The sequence below is a fragment of the Cryptomeria japonica genome, chromosome 4 (genome assembly GCF_030272615.1).
Source record: "Cryptomeria japonica chromosome 4, Sugi_1.0, whole genome shotgun sequence".
NCBI lineage: Eukaryota > Viridiplantae > Streptophyta > Pinopsida > Cupressales > Cupressaceae > Cryptomeria > Cryptomeria japonica.
In genome coordinates, this window is record NC_081408.1 from 717,311,852 (window position 1) to 717,339,037 (window position 27,186).

General features: G+C 39.4%; 1 protein-coding gene across 7 annotated transcripts in view; it reads right to left on the minus strand.

The window, feature by feature from the left end:
* Positions 1-27,186, minus strand: part of LOC131032105 (dehydrogenase FPY6) — a 218,676-nt gene that overhangs the window by 174,053 nt on the left and 17,437 nt on the right. For 6 of the 7 annotated variants that reach the window (XR_009103379.2, XM_057963026.2, XM_057963030.2 and 3 more), the window contains exon 2: positions 7,130-7,271. Coding sequence is in view for 6 of the 7 variants with exons in the window: in XM_057963026.2 (XP_057819009.1) it covers positions 7,130-7,264 (135 nt within the window). In the remaining variant the exon portion in view is untranslated. Of the gene's footprint in view, positions 1-7,129; positions 7,272-8,027; positions 8,152-27,186 lie in introns of those variants that run through there. The other variant, XM_057963027.2, reaches the window with a different exon arrangement.

Genomic DNA, 27,186 nt, shown 5'->3' on the forward strand with positions numbered 1-27,186 from the left:
CATTGGTTGAAATAGAAATTCCTTCTTCAGTTCATGAGGAAAATGCAGAATTAGTCCATCAGGATCATGAACAGCCACCATCACCTACTGACATAGAAATCCTAGAATCAAAGGATGACACAGATATTGAAGAGGAAGAGTTCCAAGAAGGGATGATTTCTGCTCTCCCGGGGATTGCACGTGACATAGAAACAAAGGATGACCAAGAGGTAGAAGGCATTGAGCAGCCCACTGTTCTTGAATGATTGAAGGAGAGATTGAAGATGAATAAACCAGTAGTAGAAGAACAAGAAGAAGATGACATGGCAGACTTCTTGGCTAGGTTAGAGCAAACCATTGTGAAGAAGCCAGCCAAGAGATATCCTACTATCCAGAGAGATGAGACAGGCAACCGCACAGTACAAATAGTTGTGCCTAAGGTGAACAAAGCAAAGGGAGACATCGCCCCTCAAGAGTTTGAGATCACCACTTTTGACTTAGGCCTAGTCACAAAAACCCAAGCAAAAGATGACTTACATAATTCAGTTGCTTCCATAAAGGCAAAACTGGATGAGGAGACAGAAAAGAAGAATGAGCATAAGAGAGAAGTAGAGCACCTAAAAGAGTGCATTCGGCAGTTAGCTACTAAGACACTTGATCAAGCCAACCCAGAAGCTCTCTTACTTTTGGACTCACAGCATGTACTCAAAAGTTCTGAAGAAGATGCAGTGACAGCCAAAGAAACCAGGGATTGGATGGAAAGTACAAAAGAAGAGGCAACCAAGTTCATGGAAGAAATATCATTAGCATATGAACAAACTTCTTCTTTGCTTACCAGGATTGATAACATGGCAGAAATGTGGGCTGACTTCCAGGATGTCCAGGAAAGAATCATTCCATGCCTTCGAGAACTCAAAGGAATCTCATCCCAAGAGTTGGTTAATCACAAGATAATTGAAGCAAGAGTTGCTTATGATTTCCACAGTTGCCTTTGGACATCGGTTGCACAAAATGAGGTCTTGGAAAAGGTTTAGATTGATGATGATAAAATAGAGGAGCAAATAAGAGCCATCCGGGATAAGATTTTCCTTATAGTTGCAGAAATACTTGAGAAAGAAACCGTGCGAGAAAGGGATATGCAGTTGGATAATCTGAAGATCAAAACACAGGAAATCTTCTTTGCCATCACAGAACCGGTCTTAAAGAGTAATCTGGCTAAAGCATTGAACCTCCTTTCCATCAAAGATGACTTTCAGAAACAGCAGCTAGACTGGGAATTCACCTTTGCTCTTTGTGCAGATGACTTAGAAGGATAGGAATACAAGGTCAACCTATTGCCACATGTCACAATGGAGGAAGTGGATCAAATTGTGTCCAAATTCAATGAATATCAAAAGAAAGGGATACAATCCTAGAAAATAGCATCTTGCAACACTTGTCTCTTTAGTAATTGATCTTTGATATTATTTTGGGAAACTCTATCTAGGGTTGGGTTGTTTAGATCTCAGCCGTTGATCTTAGATCGATCTCGGCCATTCATTTTTATTTCAAAACTCTATATAAACCCCAATTCTCTCATTTCATTGTGTTGTGGAGAGTTTTATGAAATTGTTGCACAAAGCTATTTGAATAATAAAATATTCATTATCAGTATTGTTTTGAAATCTTTTTTCTTGAAATCTTTTTTATTGCTAAATGGTTGCATAGTTGCATACTCCTTTCAACAATTAGATTAGATTTGTTTAAGTAATTTGTTTTCAAGTTGTTAGATGAATGATAGATCTGATAGTATTGATTGGTGAAATCTTGCTCATACTTTTGTTGGATGGATGATTTCCTTTCAATGTGCAAAGTTAGTCTGAGTTGTCTTTAATATGGATGTTTAACTTCTACTTGGAATGATATTGTTCAATTGTTGGTATTCTTCCTAAGTATGAAAATCTTAAACATAACCTTAGAAGATTGTACCCACTTTGCGTAGTTGTCCGAGTGTGGCGAAACAAAGCATCGTTACCAATTTCATCCAGTCATTGTCGTCTCTTGAGTTCATAGGAATAGCCTAGAAGTAGTATAGAATCCCTAAACCTTCATCCTTTTTATCTTTCTTTTTTTTAAGTCCTAAACCAGAAAATCCAAAAACATAGAGCATAAGTTGTTAAATCCGCCTAAGCTCAACCTGTGAATGATATGAGTTAACAAACGTAAGTCCCCCTTGAGATTCTCAGCACACACTACCCAAGCAACTATCCCACTAAAGTCACTCCTTCGCACATATAGACCTCGGAGTCGCCTTGTGGTCTTCTCGCAATCTTGGCACAAGTAGTGATTTTGTTCAGGAGAGGATAGGATACCCTCGTGGTATTTTATTCTGAGTATTCGGTAGATCATAGTTTAAAAACTCGCGGACTCGCCACGGACTCGTGAGTCCTTGGGAGCCACGAGTCAACTCGCCAAGGACTCGCGAGGCGAGTCCAAGCGAGCCCCTACGAAAGACTTGCGAGTCTTTGCGAAAGACTCGCGCGAGTCTTTCGCAGGGACTCGCCTGGACCCAGAAAACACGCAACAAAAGACTTAAAACACTTTTTTTTTTAATTTTTCACCTCATTTGTGATTTTCTTTGGTTATAACAGGTTTGTAGGGTTTGAAGGAGGACGGAAGAAAAAAAAATCAGCAAGAGAGATCTAGGTAAGGATTTTTTCTCTTTCTTTTTTTTTCATTTGAATCATTTCAATGTTTTGAAACTCAAAAAAAATCTTGAAAAACAAGGGGATATGCTACCAAATTTTTTTCTATTTCCTTTCCTAAGTTATTTCCTCATATTTTTTTCTTGTTTTTGAATGCTATTTTTCCCAAATGATTCATTGTCATTTTTTTTGTTGCTTTTCCATAAAACCCTGCTGATTTTTTTTTTCATGTTAAATCAGCAATGGCAAGTTCAACTCCAAGGGCAACCCCAAGGTCAGGAAGACAAAGAGATAAAGCATGGAAATATGGGATTCCAGGAAGCAAAAAAGGGGTGGTCACTTGCACCGAATGTACAAAATGGATGACTGGTGGAATAAATAGACTAAAATACCACCTTGCACAAATACCTGGATATGGTGTGGAGGCATGCCCCAAATCAACTCCTAAGATTATTAGAGAGATGAAGGCCATTCTTGTTGAGAATGATATGCAAAAGGAAGAAAGGCAAAAAACAAAAGAAGCCATGGCAGCTGCAATGAATCCCACATTGTCCACTTCGGGTCCCATTGGTCACACTCGGGGTCGTCAGTCACTTTCATCTTTTGGTGACAATGAGGATGAGGCTAGTGGCACTCCTGTTAGATCAAACCCTAATGTTTTTGTACCACGCAATGTTCCAGGTGCACAACCTTCACTTGAAGGTACAAGATGGAATATAGAGAAGCATGAACAAGCACAAATAGCAGCTTCAAACTTTTGGTTTTACAATAATCTATCTTTCAATGCAGCAAACAATGTGTATTGGGAAGGTTTTGTTAATGCAGTAACAATTGCGGGTAAGGGGTTTAAGGCCCCAACAGGTTATGACTTCAGTGGGCCATTGCTAGAGAAAGTTGTTTAAAATACACAAGGTGTGGTTGATGATCAAAAAAGGTATTGGAAGAGAAAAGGATACAACATTTTATCTGATGGATGGACAGATGGACGGCATAGGACTCTTCTTAACTTCTTGGTGGCTTCAAATGGTGCAATGGTATTCATAAAGTCTATTGATGCCTCAAATGAAATAAAAAATGCAAAGACTTTGTGTAATCTATTGGATGGTGTGGTTCAGGAAGTTGGAGTTGAGAATGTTGTCCAAATTATCAAGGACAATGCAGTTGCATATGTATCTGCAGGTAGAATGCTTATGGAGAGGCATCCTTCGATTACATGGAGTCCTTGTGCTGCACATTGCTTAGACTTGATGCTAGAGGACATTGGGAAGATTGGATGGGTGTAGAAGGTGGTTGAAGATGCAAGAAGTGTCACCAAATTCATCTACAACCATACTTGGGTGCTTGCTTTGATAAGAAAACACACAAATGGCAAGCACCTTGTGCGACCTGGAGTGACACGATTTGCTAGCCACTTCATCACTTTGCAGAGCATTCTTAGTGCCATTCCTCATCTTAAGCAGATGTTTGTGTCAGATGCTTGGTTGGGGTCTACATACTCCAAAAGACCTGAAGCAGAGAAGATTGTGAGCATTGTTTTTGATGAAGGGTTCAATAAAAGTGGAGAGGAGTTGACTGCGGTACGTAACAAACACAAAAGTAAAGTTTATACAATCTTGTCTATTTGCTGATTTTATTTTTTAGGGGTTGATTTTGTACTAATTTAAAATTTGTTTTCATTTTTTTAGGTGACAGAACCTTTGGTAAGGGTTCTTCGTATGGTGGATGGAGAGGGCATGCCAATGGGTTTCATTTATGAGGCCATGGATAGGGCCAAAGAGGCCATTTCACAAAGGCCATTTCACATTACTATCGTGAAAATACAAGAAAATGTGAAATCCTTTGGCGCATCATTGATCGTAGGTGGACAAACCAACTCCACCAACCGATACATGCCTTCGCCTACTTTTTGAACCCGAAATTCTACTTCTCTTATTCATTTAGGGCTGATGAGGAGGTCATGGAAGGTGTTATTACATGCATTGATAACATGACACCTGATCCTGAGTTGAGAGACAAGGTTCTTGATGAGTTGGAGGTGAGATTTGACATTTGCAATTGCTCTATCTTTATTTATGAATTCGGAAATGTTCATTATTGAATTTGAGTTTGACACTTTGACCATCTATTTCTGAATTTGGAAATGTTCATTGTTCAAGATCTATAAAAGTGTAGAGGGGAGACTCTTCTCATCACAACTAGCAATTGATAGGAGAGGAAAACAACAACTAGGTAAAAAATTTAGTAACTTAGTTCAATAGTGCAAGAAAAAACCTACAAAATTGATTGTTACATTTTTTTCTCAATTCTAATATTTCTAAATGTTTTTTGTAGATTTATGGTGGGAGAATTATGGTGTTGGCATGCCGAATCTTCAAAAGATAGCTATCCGTGTTTTGTCTCAGCCATGCAGTGCTTCTGGGTGTGAACGAAATTAGAGTGTATTTGAGAGCATTCACACAAAGAAGAGAAATAGATTGACACAAAAGCGGCTCAATGATCTAGTATTTGTTCGGTACAACCTTCGCCTTCGAGTTAGACAGGTGGAGGGTGTTTCACATGAGGCCATTGACTTGGATGAAATTGATCCATATGGTGATTGGACCATGAATGAACAAAATGATGGTGACGATGTCCTCCTTACCGAAGAAGAAATTGCAGAAATAGAGAGAGGAGCAGCACAAGATGCAGAAGGAGCAAGATTGGATGAAATGGAGGATGAAGATGAGGACGAAGATGAGGACGAGGATGAGGACTTTGACTTTGAAGAAGAATCATCTCACCATTTAGATACCACAACACCCATTGCTACTACTTCTAGCTCAAGGCCTGAAAAATTGAGCTATATTAGGAAAAATACAAAGAGGAAGATGTAGTCTTCTCTTTGGTTTGTTCATTGTTGTTTTTCACATTCGGAGTTGGACTTGGACATATCATTATATGTAATTTTGTAAACATTTATATATGCTGCCATGAATGATGAAATTTTGTGAACATTTTAGAGTTGAAACTTGAAACTTGAATATGATGCGAAACTTGATTATGCTGCCATGAATGATGAAATTTCAAATATTGCGTGTTTGTTGATCATATGACATGTGTAATGTTTCAATTATGGCACTTATGTTCTCTAAATGCATTAATCTCTTTATGTTTGTTTTTTTGTAAAACTACGGTGTCTTTTTTGCCGAGTCTTTCACGAGTCCAAGTTTGAGTCCAAATTTTGGGTTTGCGGAGTCCGTGGCGAGTCCGAGTTTTTGAACTTTGGGGTTTATTATTTTCTCTTGGAGAATTTGGGAGCTTCTAGCTTTCAAATTCGTGCCCTAGGACAGAAATCCTTGGGTTCTTTGGATTGGACGAAAACCCAATTCCATCTGATGGTGGATTTATTTCAGAATTCACATTGTGCTTCAGTTTAGTTGGTTCATTATCAGCATATGCATATAGCTCAAGAGGTTCAATTTGAAGCATTTAAGGAGTGGTGGCTGTGAACACATCTATTGCTGGGCTGTATTACTTACTTTGCTGGGCCGTATTTCTTTCTGTACTGGGCTGTAACACTTCTTTGTTGGGCCATATTTCTCCTTTGCTGGGAGTGTTACCTTGGTTGACTGTTTTATCTGATTTGGAGACTGTATCACCTTGCTTGGGGCTGATCTTACAGCAGGCCAATCCTTGTTTGCTGTGTTTAGTTACTGTTACACCAGCTGGGCTGGAGATTGAGACTGCAGAGGGTTACGTGGTGACTTGGAGCTGTTCCCAGCAGTTAATGACAGTCCTTGAAGTGTTGTAATAACAGCAATATTCTTAGCATCTACTGAAGCTACATCAACTCATGCATAATCAGCTCATCAGTAATAAATGTTGTAAGCATTGAGGTCAGGTGTTGTTATTTCTGAAACTAGTTATAATCTGAGATTTTAATAAAGAAAGAGCTTATTTTACCCTAGCAAAAGTAACTTTAATTTCTGTTATGCTTCCTCTTGTTGCAATATGTTATATGTCTGCCCTTTATTAATATATCAAGCGATATCTATCATTTGCAAGACTGAACCACTTTACATTGAAGCAAGCAACTGTTTGACAGAATGTCTAAACAGTAGAATTTGTGAAAAGATAAAAATTGGGACAGAACAGGGGTGGTTATTACAATAGAATTCTGGAGTAAATAGAATTTCTATGTTCCAATGTGTAAGTTCAGTCTCCCATGTTTAGAAGTCCCCCCCACCTTTTAGCTTTCTACATATAGGTTCATGTCATGTTTTTTTCCACTCATTTTCTGTTACTGTTCTACTAGTTTAAATGAGTAGACATGCTAGCTGTGTTCGAATGGAAAGTTGTTTGTTCGTAGAGTATTAATTTTAAAAGATTCTTCTGTATAAGACAGCACAGATATCACTACTAGATCTCTCATCAGGGTAATGCTTAAATACAATGCTGGTAATGCTATGCCAAAGAAAGAAACACACCTCACTACGACTCCATAAAACTTTAAGGGAGACCAAATGAGCGATCTCTCTAAGTCTAGGAATGTATTGAGTTTGAACAAAGATTCCTCCACCAAGTAGTGCTAATTGAGGCACCTCCAACTTTCCTTGTTCCATACTGTCCCTGGCAAGACAGAATTAAATATGGCGTTAAATCAAGCAGATAGTAGAAAAGCACATAGGCACATCAACTAGATTGATAATAGAGTTTATTGGTGTTAAAGTCAGAAAAACTAATATAAAATAAAGCCTTACTCTGCATCCCATGGATTTATATCAATAATTTTCTGGAAGTTCTAGGTAGAAGGAGGAGAAAAAGATCCTATTTTTATTAGGACTAATGATACTTGAATGAAATTGTACAAGAAAATACTGACTAGGCAAAAAGTTGACCAGATGTGACTTCATATCCCAATGAGAACCTACTTGTTTAATTTACCAAATGAACATATAATCTTGTAGACACTAAAAACTATAACCTTATTCCAAATAAGAAATAGATAATGTTTTGAGAGTCAGTTATATTGTAATATCAATAATAATACAATCACTCTCCAACAGTGCCATATATAAAAATGACTTGTGAGGATTAAATTTTATGCAAACTTATGGAGAAAATGAGCACCCACCCTCGTTATTGTCATGTTTAAGATTAATACAAAAGCTATTATAAATGGCTGCCTACATGAATGTGCACATTCATGAGCAGATACGCACACATATACAAGCCAACATATGAATCTTATAATTAATTTTTTGCTTGTTCAATTGGTCCTTCATGTAGGAAACAATCATGCTCAACGATTAAACATGGAATCTCCTCTCATTACTGCCATCACTCAAAACTCATAAAGACCATAGGCAAGATGTAGATTAATACCTAAGTTGCCGGTTCAGGTTCAGGTTCGAGGATCCAGTACGCCGGTTCGGCTAAATGTTTTGGGGGGTTTGGGTTCGCTTTGGGTTTGTTGAATATATATATATATATAGATGCAACGAGTATGCTTATCTGCGTTAATAAATGCTAATCAATGTGAATCATAAATTTGTTATACCAAGACCAGATATATGAACAAATCTAAATTAACAAAATCATTCATCTACAACCATAAATAGCTGTTATTTACTTTCATTAATGATGTCTATTGCTTGCTGTTGAATCTACTGTATTCTGTGTTATGATGTAATATATGTTAAAAATTTAAAAACACAATCCTGAACCTGGGTAGTACCCTGGGCAAACTCAGGGACATACCAGGACCAGAACCAGTACCCGGGCCAAACCAAGACCAGCACTCAGGCCTGCATGGAAGAACCCGGTAACTTAGATTAATACTTATCATGCACATGTTATAATATGAACTATGAAACTTATTAGGAACAAAATGAGTTTGATAGAGATGATGAAATAATGAAATTGGAAGTTTAAACTTGCAAGCAAAGACATGCAAAGATATTGTTATCTGGTTATCTGCCACTTAGGTAATCAGTTGAATAAGAAATCTAAAGCTCTTCGAATGTATCAAAATGGGGAACAACAGTATTGATAGATTAGCTACTAGCATTGGTATCTTTATGAGCAACATTGCAAGAGAATATTTACTTCCTTAATGTTCCTAATGACTGGACACAAAAGTTAGGGCTAAAGAAAGTATTATATAGGCGTGACAAGCCCTTCCAAATCCACCCTTCAACCCAGGCTTTGGGGGTAAAGGTTTTAAGAAAGGAGGGTACATTGAATCCAATCTATGCTTCAGACAAAAAGCTTTGGTGGTTGATGTTTTGATGAGCATGTGTTCTCTTATCAGTGCAATTATCTATACACAAATAAAGGAACTATGGGGTCCTATGACTTATATGTCCCTCAGTCCCTGCACCATCATATTGTAATGTACCCTTTTTGGGGGGATTCAATAATATAGAGTTGTGACTCCCTCAAACATGAGACATAAAAGGGAGATCATTTCATTTGAGAAGGGCAACCATGGATTATCAACATTGAATCATAAATTGGGTAATGAAGGAGAAAACGATTGAGCATATGAACAAGGGAAGGATTAATAAAAAGGAATGGGACGAAAATAAGGAAGTGACTGTTTCAAAGGGCAGAAATTATTAAAGGTTGTACTCTTTCCAAGGGTGGTAATTGTGAAAGGTTGCGACTCTTGCAAAGGGCAGACATGATGAAGAGGAGTGACTTCTCCTCACGTTGGAAGATATAAAGGGAAGAAGGTTTCATTTGAGGAAGACATGGAAGAAAGATCAATTTGAAAAAATAATTTATTATTTTCAAAAGGCTGCAACGGAGGGTGGTGACTCAATTCTTATGAAAGGTGGTGACCCTTTCACCAATAAAGTATAAAAGAGAAATCATTCCTGTTGTTGTGTAGCTAGGTCGGATCCCTTCTAATGCCGACCTAGTGCACAAAATGCCAAGTGGCTTGTCAGCCTTGGCATTTGGATATCTCAATTGTATGAGTCTAATTTGGGGCAGGCCCTATTTGGGCGAACCACTTGTGTGTAACTTGTGATCAAGTTAAATGTAACTTGCAACTAAGGGAGACTCATATGTAACTTGTAATATATAGGCCTGACCCTATCCTTGGCGCCAAAAGTATATGGCTGACTTGAGGTTTATTACGAGGTATTGATTCATATATATGCAAGGTCATGATTGCATCAATAGATATGAATTCAATAACATGAAGGACATGTAGTGTGCTGGGGGGTGACGATAAGAGCTTATCGTCTATGGTTGGGAAGGCAACAGATTTGATGTTTGCCTATGGTTAACGAGCACTACCATAAAATCAACATGGTATCAAAGCAGGTTCCTTCTATAGAGCCTAACCGCTTGAAGGTAGATCTTGTGCTTTTGAGGGAGTTCAATCAAAGTAATTTGCAGAATGAGAAATCTAAGTGCAGGCAAAAGTTGATTACCGAGCCTTTCAACTCAGACCTGAGCATCGCATATGCTCTGCAGCGAGTAATGACTGTTGAGGTCTCGATGATTGCCATAGTTCTATTGTTAGTACTCAATGACAGATTCAGTCTGATGCCTTGGCGTTGACAGTCGCCAAGCCTGGTATTGAATGTTGGCGGTAAGTGGAGTCGCTATGGACATCTCTGTCCGTTTTAACATTCTATATTCGAATTCTTCATTCGGGGAGGAGAACGTTGTGGAGGATTCTCTTTGGCAATCGTAACATTTTACTAGCAAATTACGGAGATCGCTCGCTCCACGACGCTCGTGGCTAGAGACATCGACAAGGTGGCAGCAAGCATTCTGAGGATTCAACGAAGCGACACGAGTCGATACGCGTTCTATCGACTGCTCAGTGTAATGGAAGGTTGAGATCGAGCAGCAGCATAGTGGCGACTTTTGTGATGATCTCATTAAGTCGTACACAAATGTGAAATGTGTGCATATGGGGACAAAAGCAAATGGAGGCACCTAACAATCAAGAATGATCGAGAATGATCAAGAATGATGGAGAAGGCCTCCGTGCAATAACGCCTTGCAACAGCTCTCACATCATCCTAGAAGCTTCAAGAATCACATGAAGCATTCGTTTCGTTGAAGCTTGCATAGGCATAATTGGATGGGGTTGCGAATCGGATGATATTGCAACTGAAGGTCCAGTTATTTGAGTTCTTACTTATGTCGCTCTTGAAGATCATCTGACGTTTGTCCTAGGATGGGCACTGCAACTTAGCATTCTGGCACACCTTGCTACAGGTGGATTTCTAACGCATTTATGTGGTTGGTCAATCACTTTGTGGACAGATGATGAGAGATGGTGAGGGCCAAAGGCCACACAGCCATCAGATCATCACTAGGTGCTTCGGTGTGATCAATCCAAGTGAATGGAAATTCCATTGCTGAGCAAAATTATGAAAGGACGAATCAGAGATTCCATTCTAGGAAGGAAGATTGCTTGCATTTCTTCGCAGAGGAATAATCAGCATTCAGAAGGAGTCTGACATATCGTCAGAAGTAACCTTGGACGAAGAGATCAGAGGGTTGATATCTGCTTCATAGGTAGCTTGACATTTCAGCTTCATAGGGAGCCTGACATTTCAGCTTCAGAGGGAACCACGTCATCATGAAGATTTGGTTAATGCATTTTTCTCTATGATGGAGAAATTTGACGTGAAAGCCCTTGTTAATGAGTTCTTCTCTGTGAGGGAGAAGTTCGAGGTGCAATCCCTTGTTAATGAGTTCGTCTCTGTGATGGAGAAATTTGAGGTGAAAGTCCTTGTTAATGAGTTCTTCTCTGTGAGGGAGAAGTTCGAGGTGCAATCCCTTGTTAATGAGTTCTTCTCTGTGATGGAGAAGTTCGAGGTGCAATCCCTTGTTAATGAGTTATTCTCTATGAGGGATAAGTTCGAGGTGCAATCCCTTGTTAATGAGTTCTTCTCTAGGAGAAGTTTGAGGTGAAAGCCCTCGTTCCACCCTCTGCGAGTAGGCATGGTGGAGATGCATTCTTCTCTGGGAGAAGTCTGAGGTTAAAGCCCTCATTCCACCCTCTACGAGTAGGTATGGTGGATCCACCCTTTGTGAGTAGGCATGGTGGTAATGCACCCTTCTCTAGGACAAGGTTGAGGTGAAAGCCCTCTTCTACCCTCTGCGAATAGGCATGGTGAGCCCACCCTCTGCGAGTAGGTATGGTGGGTATCATGAAAGAAATTCCATGTTGTGCTTGTTCACCCTCTGGGAGTAGCTATGGTGAACGTATTATTCATGGGAGTATCCATGGTGGTAGTTACTATGTGACTTGGTTATTCAGAAGGAGTCCTCCCTAGCTAAGAGGGAGTGTTGTTCTGTAGCTATGTCGGATCCCTTCTAAGGCGGACCTAGTGCGCAAAATGCCAAGTGGCCTGTCAGCCTTGGCATTTGGATATATCAGTTGCATGAGTCTAATTTGGGGCAGGCCCTATTTGGGCGAACCACTTGTGTGTAACTTGTGATCAAGTTAAATGTAACTTGCAACTAAGGGAGACTCATATGTAACTTGTAATATATAGTTCTGACCCTATCCTTGGCACCAAAAGTATACGGCCGACTTGAGGTCTATTAGAAGGTATTGATTCATATATATGCAAGGTCATGATTGCATCAATAGATATGAATTCAATAACATGAAGGACATGTAGTGTGCTCGAGGGTGACGATAAGAGCTTATCATCTATGGTTGGGAAGGCAACAAATATGATGTTTGCCTGTGGTTAACAAACACTACCATAAAATCAACAATTCCAAGCATTCATGGATCACTTATTCATCACTACCAATACATCTAATCAGAACTCAAATAATCATCACTCATGAATCCAACAAAAGCAATCATCAATTATAAGTCACTTTATAATTAAATGTTCAACTTTTATAAAAATAATTAATTAAACCAAAATTCCCTGAAAATTAAGGATTTAAGAAAACTTAATTAATTAAATATTCCCTTGCCAACATCTCGGTTAGCCTATAGGAATAAAATAAGCTAAGGCCTTCTATCGAAACTCACTCTTGAGAAGGGCGCATTACACATAACTACTTTACCTTAAATTGATTGGTTTTTTTAATCTTAACACTCTAATGCCTATCAATTTAAAAGGAAGGCATATATTCTATATCCTTCTCTCTTTTACATCGTCATGATGATGACATATCCAATTACAACTTAGGCCTAACCTAGCCTTTTATCAAATCAAGTGGTTACCACATTAATATTGATGACATCATCACTTTTACCTTTTTAGCTTGGACTACACTTTTTGGGTGACAACCTCAAAGCTAGTTTTTACCATATTTCCTTTTGTTGATTGCTATCATCAACATTTTGACCATTGGCCTAGCTTGGTCTTATTTAAGTGGCAAACTTAAAGCCCTTATTAACATGAGCATTATCCAATATCCAGTATCTAGTTTCCACTATCCAATGTCCATTTTCCAATTTACAATTTCTATTTTGCCTTTGCCAAGGTACCTCTTTGCTGATCTAGTTGCTCTCTTTTTCCCTTCCATTTGATCCCCTTGCATTCATTTCCCAAACGAAATGGAGTCCCTAGCTTGTTTAACCCTTGTGTCATTTTCCAATAAAGTGCTTATGTTTAGAGATGTGCTTTCCTTTTGTTTATTTGTGATGTCACCTTTTTGGGGATATTCCTGATTTTTTCCTTAAACCAATATTATTTACTCAAAATTAATAATAGTTTTATCAAAGTAAGAATTTATAATAATGTTCAGATCAATAAATCATAGCACAATACTCAAAGTCAATCATATCTTGAATTCTTCGAAAATACTTGCAAATCTGCTGAATCAGAGGTTTTCATCCCTAACTCAATAGTGACAATACCAAGCGTTTTCAATAATGTCCCCTTCCAAATTTACTTTAGAATTTACCCTAGAATCACAATTGCAATAGGTTAGAGTTAGGGTTATATCTTTACCAAGTAAAATATCTTCTTAAACTAATATGAGTTCAGAATTCAGATCCCGCAACCACAACCAAGGATACAAATACATATTTATTTATACTTTCAACCATTAGGGTTAGATAGTAACATGTAAAAAAATTTAAATCAATATATATTTACGATATCTATATCACTCCCTAGTCCCTACTATTGAAACACATTAGGGTTTGGAGGAAGAAACATGATAGGTCTGCTCGAAGCCATCCCGCACTAAGCCCAAGAGTGGACACTCGCCCTCTTGGCCCCAATGGCAAGCAACATGGACATCCACTCGAGGTGGCCTACCTAGTGGGGTGCTTGTACCTTCTTTCCCTATCCATGCCTCATCCCCTAAGATCAATAACCCATCATTGTAGAATCATGCAGGAGATCGTAATGGGCGCTTCGTAATCGTCCTATCGAAGCCCAAGAGCAGATCTTTGCCCTCTCGGCCCCAATGGCAGGCAACATGGACATCCACTCGGGGTAGCCTACTTAGATGACGATCTCATGCCTATCCTTCTTCCTTACACCTACTCCCCTTCCTACAAGATGGGGGATTTCAAACAGATTAACAGTCATATGCATCCAATCATACATATATATAGATAAGAGATAAATGTTGACAAATTGTAATGTCCCACCCCAAGTGGAACACTGGAATTTGAAACTGAGTAACCTGCTTGTGAGTTTTAATTTATTAAACTATGTTCTCCTGTTATTTGGTGGTCTTTAGAGCTAGACAGAAGTTGCAGAAGATGTGATTTCTATGATTTGTTTTGAAGTTTTTGAAAGAGAGTGATAAATATTTTCTTTTACAACAATGAAGCAAACTGAAAACTAAATTGAAAATTACATTCAAGCTTGTCTTTGTATCAGATTTCTATTGAAGATTAGTACATTAAGCACTTTGATATGAGTGCTATTACAAAGCCAATGAAGTCTTAAAAAAACTAACTACATACCCGGTAGCTTGATGTAGATAAAGTAAACTTGAAAGGTAGCACACAACCAGGGTGCACACTCAGAAAATGAGGTGCTTACTCAGAAAAAGACTCACAGAGATCAAAAATATAATCCTTTCCTCTTCAAATCACTAACATATGATGGTCTGCTCAAGGCAATAATGATGGAATATATAAACTCTACTTTCCCCTTGAGATGGGGTTTGTTGTGACCTCCAAATCCTTGGATGGGACGGCTTGCTGATGGACTGATTTTTATGTCTTTAAATAACCTTTAGACTGCTGCATCCTTCCAAAACTTGTCTGCTGTATTGGGATGATTGTGTGACAATAAGGAACTGATGAGAAAGAAGTTTGTATTAGTATTGAACTTGCACAAGGAGAAGAGTGGTTGGTTAGGCACACAAGCACCTCACTCTGCCAATCCACAAATAACTTCAAACTGCTGTTCCAAATACAACTAAACATTGTTGTATGGTATTCAACATTTAGACAAAGTGTTGCTAGTGACAAACACAACAACTATGGTGCTGAAAACTATATTTCTTGAGCTCCCTCTACCCTGAAATGGTATGGCCACACAAGCAAATAGGTGGCTTCAGATTTGCTACAACTTATCCAACTTTGATGCCCAAAGTGTTGATTTTAGATCAGAATGATAGCAATTAAACAAATTAACACAATGAACAAGGAGAACACCAAAATATCCTGGGAAAACCTTCCTCTTGAAGGTGAAAAACCCAGCAATCAAATCTCTGATTATATTTAGCAAATCAGAATGAAGAATGAATCTTTACAAGTTTGCTTCACCTATTGAAGCTATATGAACAAATTAAATCATCATATGCATTTGATCTGCACTAGGGCATTCAAACTGTCTTCAATCTACTTCGCACATGCTGATGATGTGATCCTATCTGCTGAGGATGAGTTCACTTGATTGAGAAATGTATTCGCTTGACTGAATACTGAACTCGCTTGCCAAGGAAAGGATTCACTATGCTGGATGAATTCGCTGATCTGGGTATATTCGCTCTGCTGGAAGTGTGTTGTAATTCACTGAATGAATTGATACTAATGAATGACATTTACACCTTGTATATATATGCAAGAGGCACCCTTTCATAGTGGGTCGGCCCTTAAGCAATATAGGATAAAAACAATAACAATAATATAATAGGGTCGGCCCTATAAGCAATATGGCATTCCATTATAAGGTCGGCCAAATACAAGTTATACAAGTTATATTTTAATCTTGCACATCCATCATGACTAAGGCCGATAGGCCAATTAGTCATTCATACGCTAGATCGGATTATACGCTAGGTCGTCCTTAGAAGGAATCTGACCTAGCTACAAACATCAACACTCCCTCTTAGCTAGGGAGGAGTTGGTGCAGGGCACCTAACCCTCCAAGTATAAAAGCTTTGTTTTCTTTTAAGTTTGTGTGTTATCTTTGTGATGTAATAATGAACCAACCATTGAGGACTCAATAGAGCCATGGTTGAGTTGTCCAAGTTTTGGTTTGAATCAATTGTGTTCAGGATGCTGATAGCCTGAGAAGTTGGATGCTTAGGTAGTTCACAGGTAAAATACTCCAGATGAATACATTCATGTATTAGGGGTCATTTGAGTTGTGTTTAGGTCTTCTAGGGTGTTTGAGGACCTTTAGGAGTCTTAAAATGCATTAGAATGCAAAATTGCATCCTGGAGCAAAAGTTGTAAAGAGTTGTTGAGCAACATTTTGCAATTTCTTGCAAAAGTTGCATTTTTGGTTTTAGGCATTAGAAGTTGGTTGAACCGACTGAAACAAGAGCATATAAGCCAAAAATTCACTTCATTGTAAAGGTTAGAGGATTGGAAATGCAAGAGCAAGTTTTTGGTTTGTGAAGCAACCTTGTTTCCACCGGTTTTTAACAGTTTTACTCTTATTTTCATTGTTTGTACAGTCCAGTACAGACTAGATGGTGTAAATCCATTGCAATTCTGAGTATTCATTGTATTTGTCTTCTTTAAGGTTGATTTGCAGGTTTGATTGTCTTAAGTTGTAGAGATTACTTCCATTCTTTGCAACTAGGAGCAAAACCCTTGCAAGTAGGGTTTAAGAGCAAGAAAATGGCTCCAACCTTGGCATTCTTTGATGGCACCTGTTGAAATCACTAAGAATGCTAGGTTAGGGTCTGTACATAGCTTTAGAATAGGGTGTGTGGTGTTGCAGGTCCAGGAGGAGGAGAAACAATGAATCCCTAGGCTCAGCACTGGGAGTAGGTGAGTTAGGACAGCAAGAAAGGTGTGATTTATGAGCACATGGGGATTGGTGCAAGACCAAGTGACACGTGAATGGAAAGCCCTCTGAGTGCCCTTGAAGGTTCCCAAATTGTTTGGAGCAGGAGATTTGACTGGTGAAAATTTTTAGACCCATCTTGTCAAGTCATCGGTGAGGCCTAAACCCTTCAAAATAGTGCAGCATTGGAAACCCCACTTGTACAGATAACCCAGATGCACTTTTCCAGTATTGTTTGTAACTTCCAAAAGGGTACTCAAATCCATGATTTATTTCAAGGCTTATTTGGGACTTTTGCAAATTGAGACCCTAAAACCGCCTAAGGAGGGCTAATGCAATTAGGCCTATTTTGGTGCCGGTAGAGACCTAGAAGGGTTAGGAAGCCAAGGCGATGGATTTGGTGAGCCTTAAATCTCAAAATACATTGAAGACACCTTGCAGATGCATTGGGAAACCATAGGAAGTGATTGTGTGTTGAGATCCTAGCAGGAGTGGTTGGAGCCCAGGAGAGGAGTGAGAGAGTAACTGATGTGGCAACCTCAAGTGGTGGAATTGATTGTCCAAAAACCATTGGCTATACCTAGGAGCCAAGTCAAGAAGGTTCAGACCTTGGAGGTCTCATTATCACAATCCCTGCCAAGTGCCATAGGAAGGACTTGAGTAGTTGAAGGGTTGAGTAGGAGAAGTCACTCAAGAAGGTGTAACAAACAAAGCTCCAAGACTCTCTGCATCAGGAGTCCTTCTCAAAAACTGGGTCACCTAGTGACATCCACCATGGCTACTCCCAGAGGATGGGTCCATCATGGCTACTCCCATGTATGGAAATGCAAATAAACACAAGTGCTCATAACGGAATCACTCAACATGATGTCGTCATTTCATCATGACGTTCACCATGGCTACTCCCAGAGGGTGAATAAACACAAGTGCTAAGTCATGGAGTCTCTCACATGACATCCACCATAGATACTCCTAGAGGGTGGATCCACCATGGCTACTCCCAAAGGGTGGAACAAGGGCTTTCACCTCAAGCTTCTCTCACAGAGAATGAATGCACTAACAAGGGCTTGCACCTCAAACTTCTCTCGCAGAGAAGAATGCATTATAGTACATCTCAAGAAATCATTGATGCTAAGGCTCCCTCTCAGCAAGGGCTTCATTCTCCACAACTCCAAGCTTGTCTCAAAAATGCACAAACTTCACTTTGGCAAGAGGCTTGGTGAGAATATCGGCTATCTGATCATCAGTGCTAGTGTACCTCAACTAAATAGCATTCCTTTGCACCATATCTTTAATATAGTGATATTTGATCTCCTCATGCTTTGATCTATCATGAAACACAGGATTGACAGATAGCTTCACACAACTTGATTATTACAATGAATAACAGTCAGCTCCAATGATTGCTCAACCAATCCTGCAAGGAGCTTTTGAAGCCACACTGCTTCTCGAGCTGCCATACATGCTGCAATATATTCTGCCTCTGCGGTGCTCAGTGTCGTTGAAGACTGCTTCTTGCTACATCAAGTCATCAAAGTAGACCCCAAACTAAAGCAACAACCAGAGGCGCTCCTCTGATCAGTTACACTCCAGCATAGCAAATATCTAGTCTAGCATCAACAATCCAGTCTGCTACATGTACATGGTAGGATCTACCAGATCTTCATGATGATGTGACTCCCTCTGAAGCCCAATTTCTTGCATCAATCTCCTGACCTCCTCGCCCAAGGTTACCTCTATTTGGTTTGTCAGACTCCCTCTGAAAGCTAATTCCTCCTCTTCGAAGAAACTGATTGCAAAGGTCAACCTGAATAGGTTCTTCCTCATTGAGAGATGTCTCTAGTTATGCGTTGCCAACTCAGTCCAAGGCAGAAAGTTGTGACTCCATTCTTCAGCCTACGTGACTTCTTCACAGGATGCATCAAGTTCTTCCTCCCTTGAATGCAATTTCTCATCATCCTTATGCTCCTCAGGCCATCCTAAAGACTTTAAGAGAGATTATTAATAGTTCATAGAATCAAACTATCTCGAATAGAAATATCAATGCTAGAAGCATACATGATTCACTATTCCAATGCATGAATTAATAACTTCATAGAAGATTCATGAACATTATTCAATGATACAAACATAAAAAAATACTTATCTCTTTATTGTTGGTACCCATGGAGTTAGTCCTAAAACTGTGTCTCATCTTTTCATCCACAGAGACTGAGACTCTCAGTCCAGGAACATCGCCCTTCAAGTCTGAGACACACCAACCCTTTATGAGTGTTGGAACTCATGCCAAGGGTCTCAATGATACACAAAGATTCAATAGGCTGCCTTGTAGAAAGCTCAAGTTCAGCTCCTGAATCTTCATATGCTCCTCCAACAGATGCATAAGCCTCCAGAATTACTCGCACGGATGTAATAATGATAGCCAAGACAACAAACAATGATAGCCAACGCAACGACACACAAATTCAGCACTGGCAATATAATTTCAGGCAATAGAGAGATCCCATGAAGGCAACAAATAAATTGTGGTCTGCAACAAATATGATGCCCCAGCAAAAAGAAACGTTGCCTCCAGTATAGATATCGCATTCAACAAACAAACAAGCAGATGGATATAGCAAACGCCCCTTCGCAAAGCCTGGTGATGGCCAACCCAGTTGCAGATGCGTACGGCCAACAAGAAACGAAACCATCTAATAATGGAAACACGGCATGAATAAGGAGCAGACAATAGGTTCGTTGACCAATACATCAATCATGCGGATGTTGATCAAGTTAATGCTGAAAATAAAATCACCAAAGAGGGGTCAATTTGTGCGCCAAATGGAATGGCGCATCTCGAAACCACAATACCATTGCTATCAAGAGCACCAAACACATGGAATGGTATGCTCTGAAATGAGCCAACCACGCATATGATCCAAAATATGGGCCGATCTATATACTATCCATACAGCTCAAAGAAATAGATGCAACCAACCCTTGACCATGCCACTAATAGCTCCAACCCAAAAAGAAGATACAGGCCTACACAATGATAATATTAGAGCTTGTTCCCCCAAGTCACAGACCTTGTGATTTGACCACCAAGAGGTCGCCAAAAAATACCACAAAGATGTAGCTCCTTAAAGAAATTGCGCAACCAAGCAAATCAATGCAATGACGAATCAAGTTCGCAAGACACTGGTTGGGTCAAATGAAATGCCAATCACTGAGGTATATAAACTAGTCTCCAATAACCCATGATCACAAAGGAAATATGTACCTACAATCACGACAGTAAGGAAAGACTCGCTGCAACCAAGCAATAAGAAATGAAATCGCTTGATGAGAACTAATGCCTGATGCGCTACCAAATAAGACAAGTGGGTCTAGGACCTTGTCTCCAAATATGCCTACACACTTAATGTCTCTGGAAACTCTCGATGCCAATAGTTTGACCAAATGTCCTAAGTTTCAGAATAGTACAAAACTACCAATATTGTGATAATATCATTATGTCAGACAAACTCCTAGCAAATAGTTCCCACATCTTCAATAATCAAAGTGAAATTCACGACACCACCGATATAATCAAAACAAACCCTATATCGGGTAGAGAGGGATCCACGTCAGACCGGAATAATAAATCCCGCAAGGCTTGTGCAAAGAAGGTGACGATTTAACACCGATAGTGGGTTTCGTCAATTATGAAGCGTTTCACGCACTTTTCTTATTTGAACTGAATTCGGTAGAACAAATATCACTAATATTTGCCAGATGTCTCAACGGACAACATTCATAGCCAACTCGATACCTCCTTTCAAGTATCTGACGTCAATCAATTTCTTATTACAATGTGGAGCATTAAATATCGTCCCGGCTTCACACTTGCCCTTCCAGTCAAAAAGGCAATGGTAGTAATCTCTTCCCTATTGCCACAAAGTAAGTGCATCTCCTTCATCTCAAGCAGGATCACCAGACACAATCCAATCTGATCAAATATTCTTAAACCTGGCTCTGATACCATGTTGATTTTAGATCAGAATGATAGCGATTAAACAAATTAACACAATGAACAAGGAGAACACCAAAATACCCTGGGAAAACCTTCCTCTTGAAGGTGAAAAACCTAGCAATCGAATCTTTGATTATATTTAGCAAATCTGAATGAAGAATGAATCTTTACAAGTTTGCTTCACCTATTGAAGCTATATGAACAAATTAAATCATCATATGCATCTAATCTACACTAGGGCATTCAAATTGTCTTCAATCTAATCCGCACATGTTGGTGATGTGATCCTATCTGCTGAGGATGAGTTCGCTTAATTGAGAAATGTATTCGCTTGACTGAACTTTGAATTCGCTTGCCAAGGAAAGGATTCGCTATGCTAGATGAATTCGTTGATCTAGGTATATTCGCTTTGCTAGAAGTGTGTTGTAATTCGCTAGATGAATTGATACTAATGAATGACATTTACACCTTGTATATATATGCAAGAGGCACCCTTTCATAGTGGGTCAACCCTTGAGCAATATAGGATAAAAACAATAACAATAATATAATAGGGTTGGCCCTATAAGCAATATGGCATTCCATTATAAGGTCGGCCAAATACAAGTTATATTTTAATCTTGCACATCCATCATGACTAAGGCCGATAGGCCAATTAGTCATTCATAAGCTAGGTCAACCTTCGAAGGAATCTGACCTAACTACAAACATCAACACAAAGGAAACTTCTGAAATGAAGCTTCTCCTCACACCCTTGGCTGGTCTCACAGCTGTAGATGTGCAAACAATGGAGGTTTTCATCTCCAAATTTCTCAAAACCCTAAGGTTGCCAAGCTCCTCAAAGGAGACATGAAAGAGAAATGATATCCAAAAACATGAATAGAATTGAGTCTCCAATGACCTTTGAATAACCTTTCCTCAAGTTGCCCTAAATTAGGGTTGAAACCCTAACACCTCAATCAAATTTAATGAATTAAATAATAGTTACTGTTATCACTTGAACCTGCACCCCTATTTGCTAAGCTATCAACTCAGCAGGCTTGTGACACATGGGAACCCTCCTAGGCCTGTGGGTTGCCTAAAAAATGGAGTAAACCTCCAGAGTAAGCTGGTTCTTTTCAGATTCTGCACCTAAACTAACAATTTCTTCAGGGGAAAAGAGTAAAAAGGAGAAAATGTAAAACTAAAACCTGAATCTAAGGTGATTGCACCAGATGGTATTCTTTTTGGAATCTATCTAAGCAAAAGACACACAGTACAACAATGATAATAAACCCTTTTTTACACTGACCAACAACTCATAACCCTTGCATCAATGCTTCATAAACAGGCTGGATAATCACAGTCCTAAGAGGGAAAAAAAATCCTTTTTCACAACCTAAGACTATTAATCATTAAAACACAGCTTATGACCTGCAAGTAGTATATGTATTTCTGCATAAGGCATCAAAAGGAGATGTAAATTTTAAGGGGGGCAAAAGCCAACCACCAAAGAACTGACTAACCCTGAAGATGCAGTAACAAAGAAAGATGAGAAGTAGAGCAGCAAACCAAGCTATTATCCTTGCCAAACAGGTATCACCAAGCTTTATAAATCCTGAAAATGTGTTACAAAGACATCCATTCTTGCAGAGAGAACCAAAAATTACAGTCTGCTCCAAGATGAATGAATCAGAACCCTTACAAAAATGAAGGCTCCCAGTATATATGCCTTTTTCCAAAGTTATCAAGAAGACTCCACCTCCTCATTTTAGGTAAAGGAAGGGCCAAGATGGCACTTATCCTCTCAGGATCGATGGTAATACCGTGCTTGGATACCACGTACCCAAGCAATTTGCCCTCATGGACAGCAAATATACACTTTTTCGGATTAAGAGATATCCCAAACTGTCTGCATCTTTCGAAGATCAGCCTCAAATGGTCTAGATGATCCTTTGCTTCTTTTGAGAACACTGTGATATCATCTAGATAGACCAGCACTATTTTATACATCAAACCTTGAAACGCCATATCCATAGCACGCTGGAAAGTTGCCCCTGCATTGGACAACCCAAAAGGCATCTTCTTATAGGCCATAGTGCCCCATTTAGTAGTAAAAGCTGTCTTGTACTGGTCTTCCTCTTTAACTAAAATCTGGTTATAACCGGAAAAACCATCTAACAGAGAAAACATCTCAGAACCTGAAACTACTTGCAAAATTTGCTCCATAGAAGGTAAAGGATAATGGTCTTTCAGTGAGGCTCGATTAAGGTCTCTAAAATCCACACAGAGCCTGATTTCACCATTCCTCTTCCTTACCGGAACTAAGTTTGAAACCCACGAAGTATGCTTGATGGGAAAGACTATGGCACTCTCAATCAACTTGTCTAATTCCTTTTTCATCAGGGGCTCCAATTTGGGATTTATTGGCCTCTGTTTCTGTCTCACTAGTTTGGAATTAGGCTCGAGTTCTATTGTATGTTGTGCAAGCTCAGGGTCAAATCCCCTCAAATCAGAATATTGCCAAGCAAATATATCATTAAATTCCTGACAGAGGGATACAAAAGCTGCTTCTTTTCCTTTGGTATGAACTTTGCCAAGTTTAAGAAACCTACCTCTCGAAATCTCAACCTCTTCATAGTGGTTTTGATCAATCTGAATGCTGGACCTTTCTTTCCTAACTTGATCGTCAGAATTGAAGATGGATTCCAAGGAGACCAATCCCTTGGGTAACTTATTTCCTTTCAGCTGAATGATCTGGTCACCATACTGGTGTTGTAGTTTCTTCTGGTTGGTATGACAGAACTCAGCTTCCTCTCTTAGGAAACTCACAATCTGCTGGTCACTTTCAAAAACCTACCAATGTATATCATTATCTGGTACAGCAGGCCTAATAACAATCTTCACATGCTGATGACTACCACTGCTACCAATTTCCTTGGGAATATCATATTCTGCCCCTATGGCTGCTAATCTGTCAACACACTTATTCTGATTTCTGGGTATGGATAGCAGATTGAAGGCATCAAATCCTTCCAAGAGGTCCCACACCCTATGCTTATAAGACTTAAGCAAATCATTCTTTGTAAGACAAATGTTCCTCACCTGATTTGCAACTAACTCGCTGTCCCCAGACACTTTCAGACAGTTAATACCTCTCTATCTTGCCCATTCCAAACCGTGGATAAGAGCCTCGTATTCAGCAACATTATTAGTACAGCTGAAACAAAATCTGAAAGCTGAATAGTATCTCTCACCTCTTGGGGAAACAAGCATGCATCCACCACCTGTACCAACTTTGTTCCTTGAGCCATCAAAAAAAAGCTCCCATAGCTCACAATCTTGCTAATCACCGTGCTGTTCTGGATTCTTTTCTATATCAGGCATGAAAGGATCAGCCTCAAGTATCACAAAAACACCAAAATCAGTCTCTTCGTGTTGTTCACATGGAACAGCAACGTGGGTCTGAGCTGCCCACTCATCAAGAAGGATATCAGGTATACCTTCTGTGGATGTATTGCCTTCTTGAACTGCAGATTCCTCCTCACAGTCACTTGCAATTAAATTGGCATTAAGGGGAGGCGGATTGTAAGGTTCTATATGATCCTTGGCTATAGGTTCTGACCTTATAGTTACTTTTGTGCCATACCTAGTCCTAAACAGCATATGGGACCAATCTGAAGATAAGTAACCTCCTATTTTTGCAGTAAAATCTCTTGATAAGCATATAGCGAAATAAGGAGGCAATTCTATAACGTAAATATCTTGTGGAATAGAGAAGTTTGGGCAAGCATGAAGGGTTAAACTCAGATTTTTAATAACTCCTACTGTGTTAACAGCAGTCCCGTCTAATTGGACAACTCCCTTTTCTAAAGGTTCGTATTTGATCCCCAACCTATCTACAATCTGTTTGGGCATGACCGAGCTGCTAGCACCCGAGTCTATCATGCAGTTATGTACTAATTGATTTCCAATGATTAAGGACACATAGAAGGGTGGGGGTTTAACCTTTGAAGCTTCTTTCTCTTTATCATTTGTAGTAGCATTGGTCAACACAGCCTTGGGTTTATTTTCCTTAAGTTCTTCAAATATGTCTAAATTTGACAAGGCTGATTGGAGTAAGTCCCTTTGGCCGGGGATACACAAGGAATCCCACATAGTCATGGATACGTTTGCTTTCTTCATATGATCAAGAATATTGAAAGACGCATTTGACTTTGCTTGTATTTTAGGGGCAGCAACCTCACCTTGAGCAGCAGCTGTCTGGACTGATGGATTAGGTTGCTTCTTGCCTACCAAGGGCTGGCTTGTTGGCGATTGCCTAACATTTTCAGTGGTTGATGGGCCAGCAGCATTCTGATCCAAGTTCGGCAGCTGGTGTATCAAGGTTTGATTATTATCCAGTTGCTGCCCTCCTTCTATGGCTCTCTTCTTGGACCTTGTATAGACCAAAGCTGCTGGATCAGCTTGGTTAATCCCACAAAATTCTCCTCCCTGCCAATTTAAAAGAGCTGTCTCAGGTTGTTGATCCCCCTGCTGCTGGATAGAATCTTCGTGGGGCGTATCCAATTGCCCACTTGAATTATTTTGGACCATCAAGGCCTGGTTAATCACCCCATTTGCACAAGTGCTTTGGTTATGGGGCAAATTGCAGGGAAAACACCAGTCAAAGTCCTGTGCCAAATTGTTTTGAATGGGCATGAGCTCTTTTGAAGAGCTGGCAGCATTGGGGCTATAAGCTTGATAAGGCCTTGGCACGTAGGCTTGTCTTGGGCCTTGATTATTTGGCTGATAAGGTGGTCTGTTTGACTGATTTTGCTGATAATTAGACTGGAATGGAGGCTGGTAAGGCCTGAAACCTTGATTTTGCTGCCTCTTCAAGTTTACTATTTCGCTGCCAAATGTTTGCAGCAGTCCCTTGATCTCCTGTAGATCACTTGATTGTGCTGGAAAGTTATTTTCTGGTCTAACAGACTGAGAACTTGGTGCTGGTAAGGCTGGTGCAGCTGGGATAATAGCTATAGGAGGTATTTGCATTGCTATCGGTGGCTGGATAGTAGGAAAAATTGGCATGGCAGGCCTTGGGGCAATTTTACCAGCCTGTATAAGGCTGTTCTCTGCTCTAATGGCTATAGAATAGGCCTGAGGCAATGAAGTGCCTCCCATCGATTGCACCATCACCGAGATATCACTATTCAAAGCTCTTAAATAGTATAAGAAGGCGTGGTCAGCTGTGGGTCTTACCGTTTGTGGGATTCTATCCCAAGTTTTCTGGAAACGGTGGCTGAAATCTGACATGACTTCGTGGGGAGCCCTCTTTATTGTTGACAGCTGCTCCATTAGCGACAAATGGTCTGATTTGTCCTCGAAGAAACTGCATAATTGGTTACCCAACTGGTCCCATGTCGCAATAGAATTAATAGGGCCTCTGAACCATTGCAAGGCTTTACCCTTGAAAGATGCTGCAAGCAATCTGACTGCAACATTCTCCTCTATCACATGGTGAACAGCACATAAGTTTGCAACATCTTTTATGTGTTCAGCTGGGGTAATTTGATCTTCACCATGAAAATATGGTAAGCTTTTCAAAGCAGCCACTGGAATATCATCATGCTGTGTTAAATTCAATGGGCTGCCCTGGTTAAATGCAACAAATGGCTGATTTCTGCCTGCTGGAATCATGATTACTGGGATTATTTGTGACACAGTTTGAGCCCTAACAGCAGGGGGAGTAGACTTAGCTCTCCTGGAATAAACACGGTTCTCTTTCTGTTTCTCAACTACCCTCCCTCTTCTTCTAGGGGGGGATAACTGCAAAAATTCGAAGGATGAAGAATTACTCCTGGTTTGTATCCTTCTCATAAGCAAAATTGCACTGACTTTACTAAACCAGAAATCAGAGTCGCCAGGTATGTTGTAAGAATGTCTCTGAAAGACTAAAATTACTGCTGTACACACCAAACAGCACCATAAAACATCTTATAAGGGCTGAAAAATTATGCTCTCAGTCCCACCGGGCGTGCCAAAAACTTCATGCACTAATTTTGAATTATTTCTATGTGCTCCAGGGATGACTTTCTTATCTCATCCCTCCCTTTGCCCAAACAAAAATATCTAATAAAGTGATTTTTTTTAAAAAAGATTTATTATTCTCTGGTCAGACATTTGTTTGACTTTATTTTTATTTATATTTAAAAGCTTTAATAATATAAAAGTAATAGAATTGTTTTATTTAAAGCGACAAAATAAATAAATCACTTTAATAATACAATTTTATTATTTTTATTTATTAAATAATAAAGTGTAATAAAAAATATATTTAATAAAAGTGTTTGATTAACACTTTAATAAATAA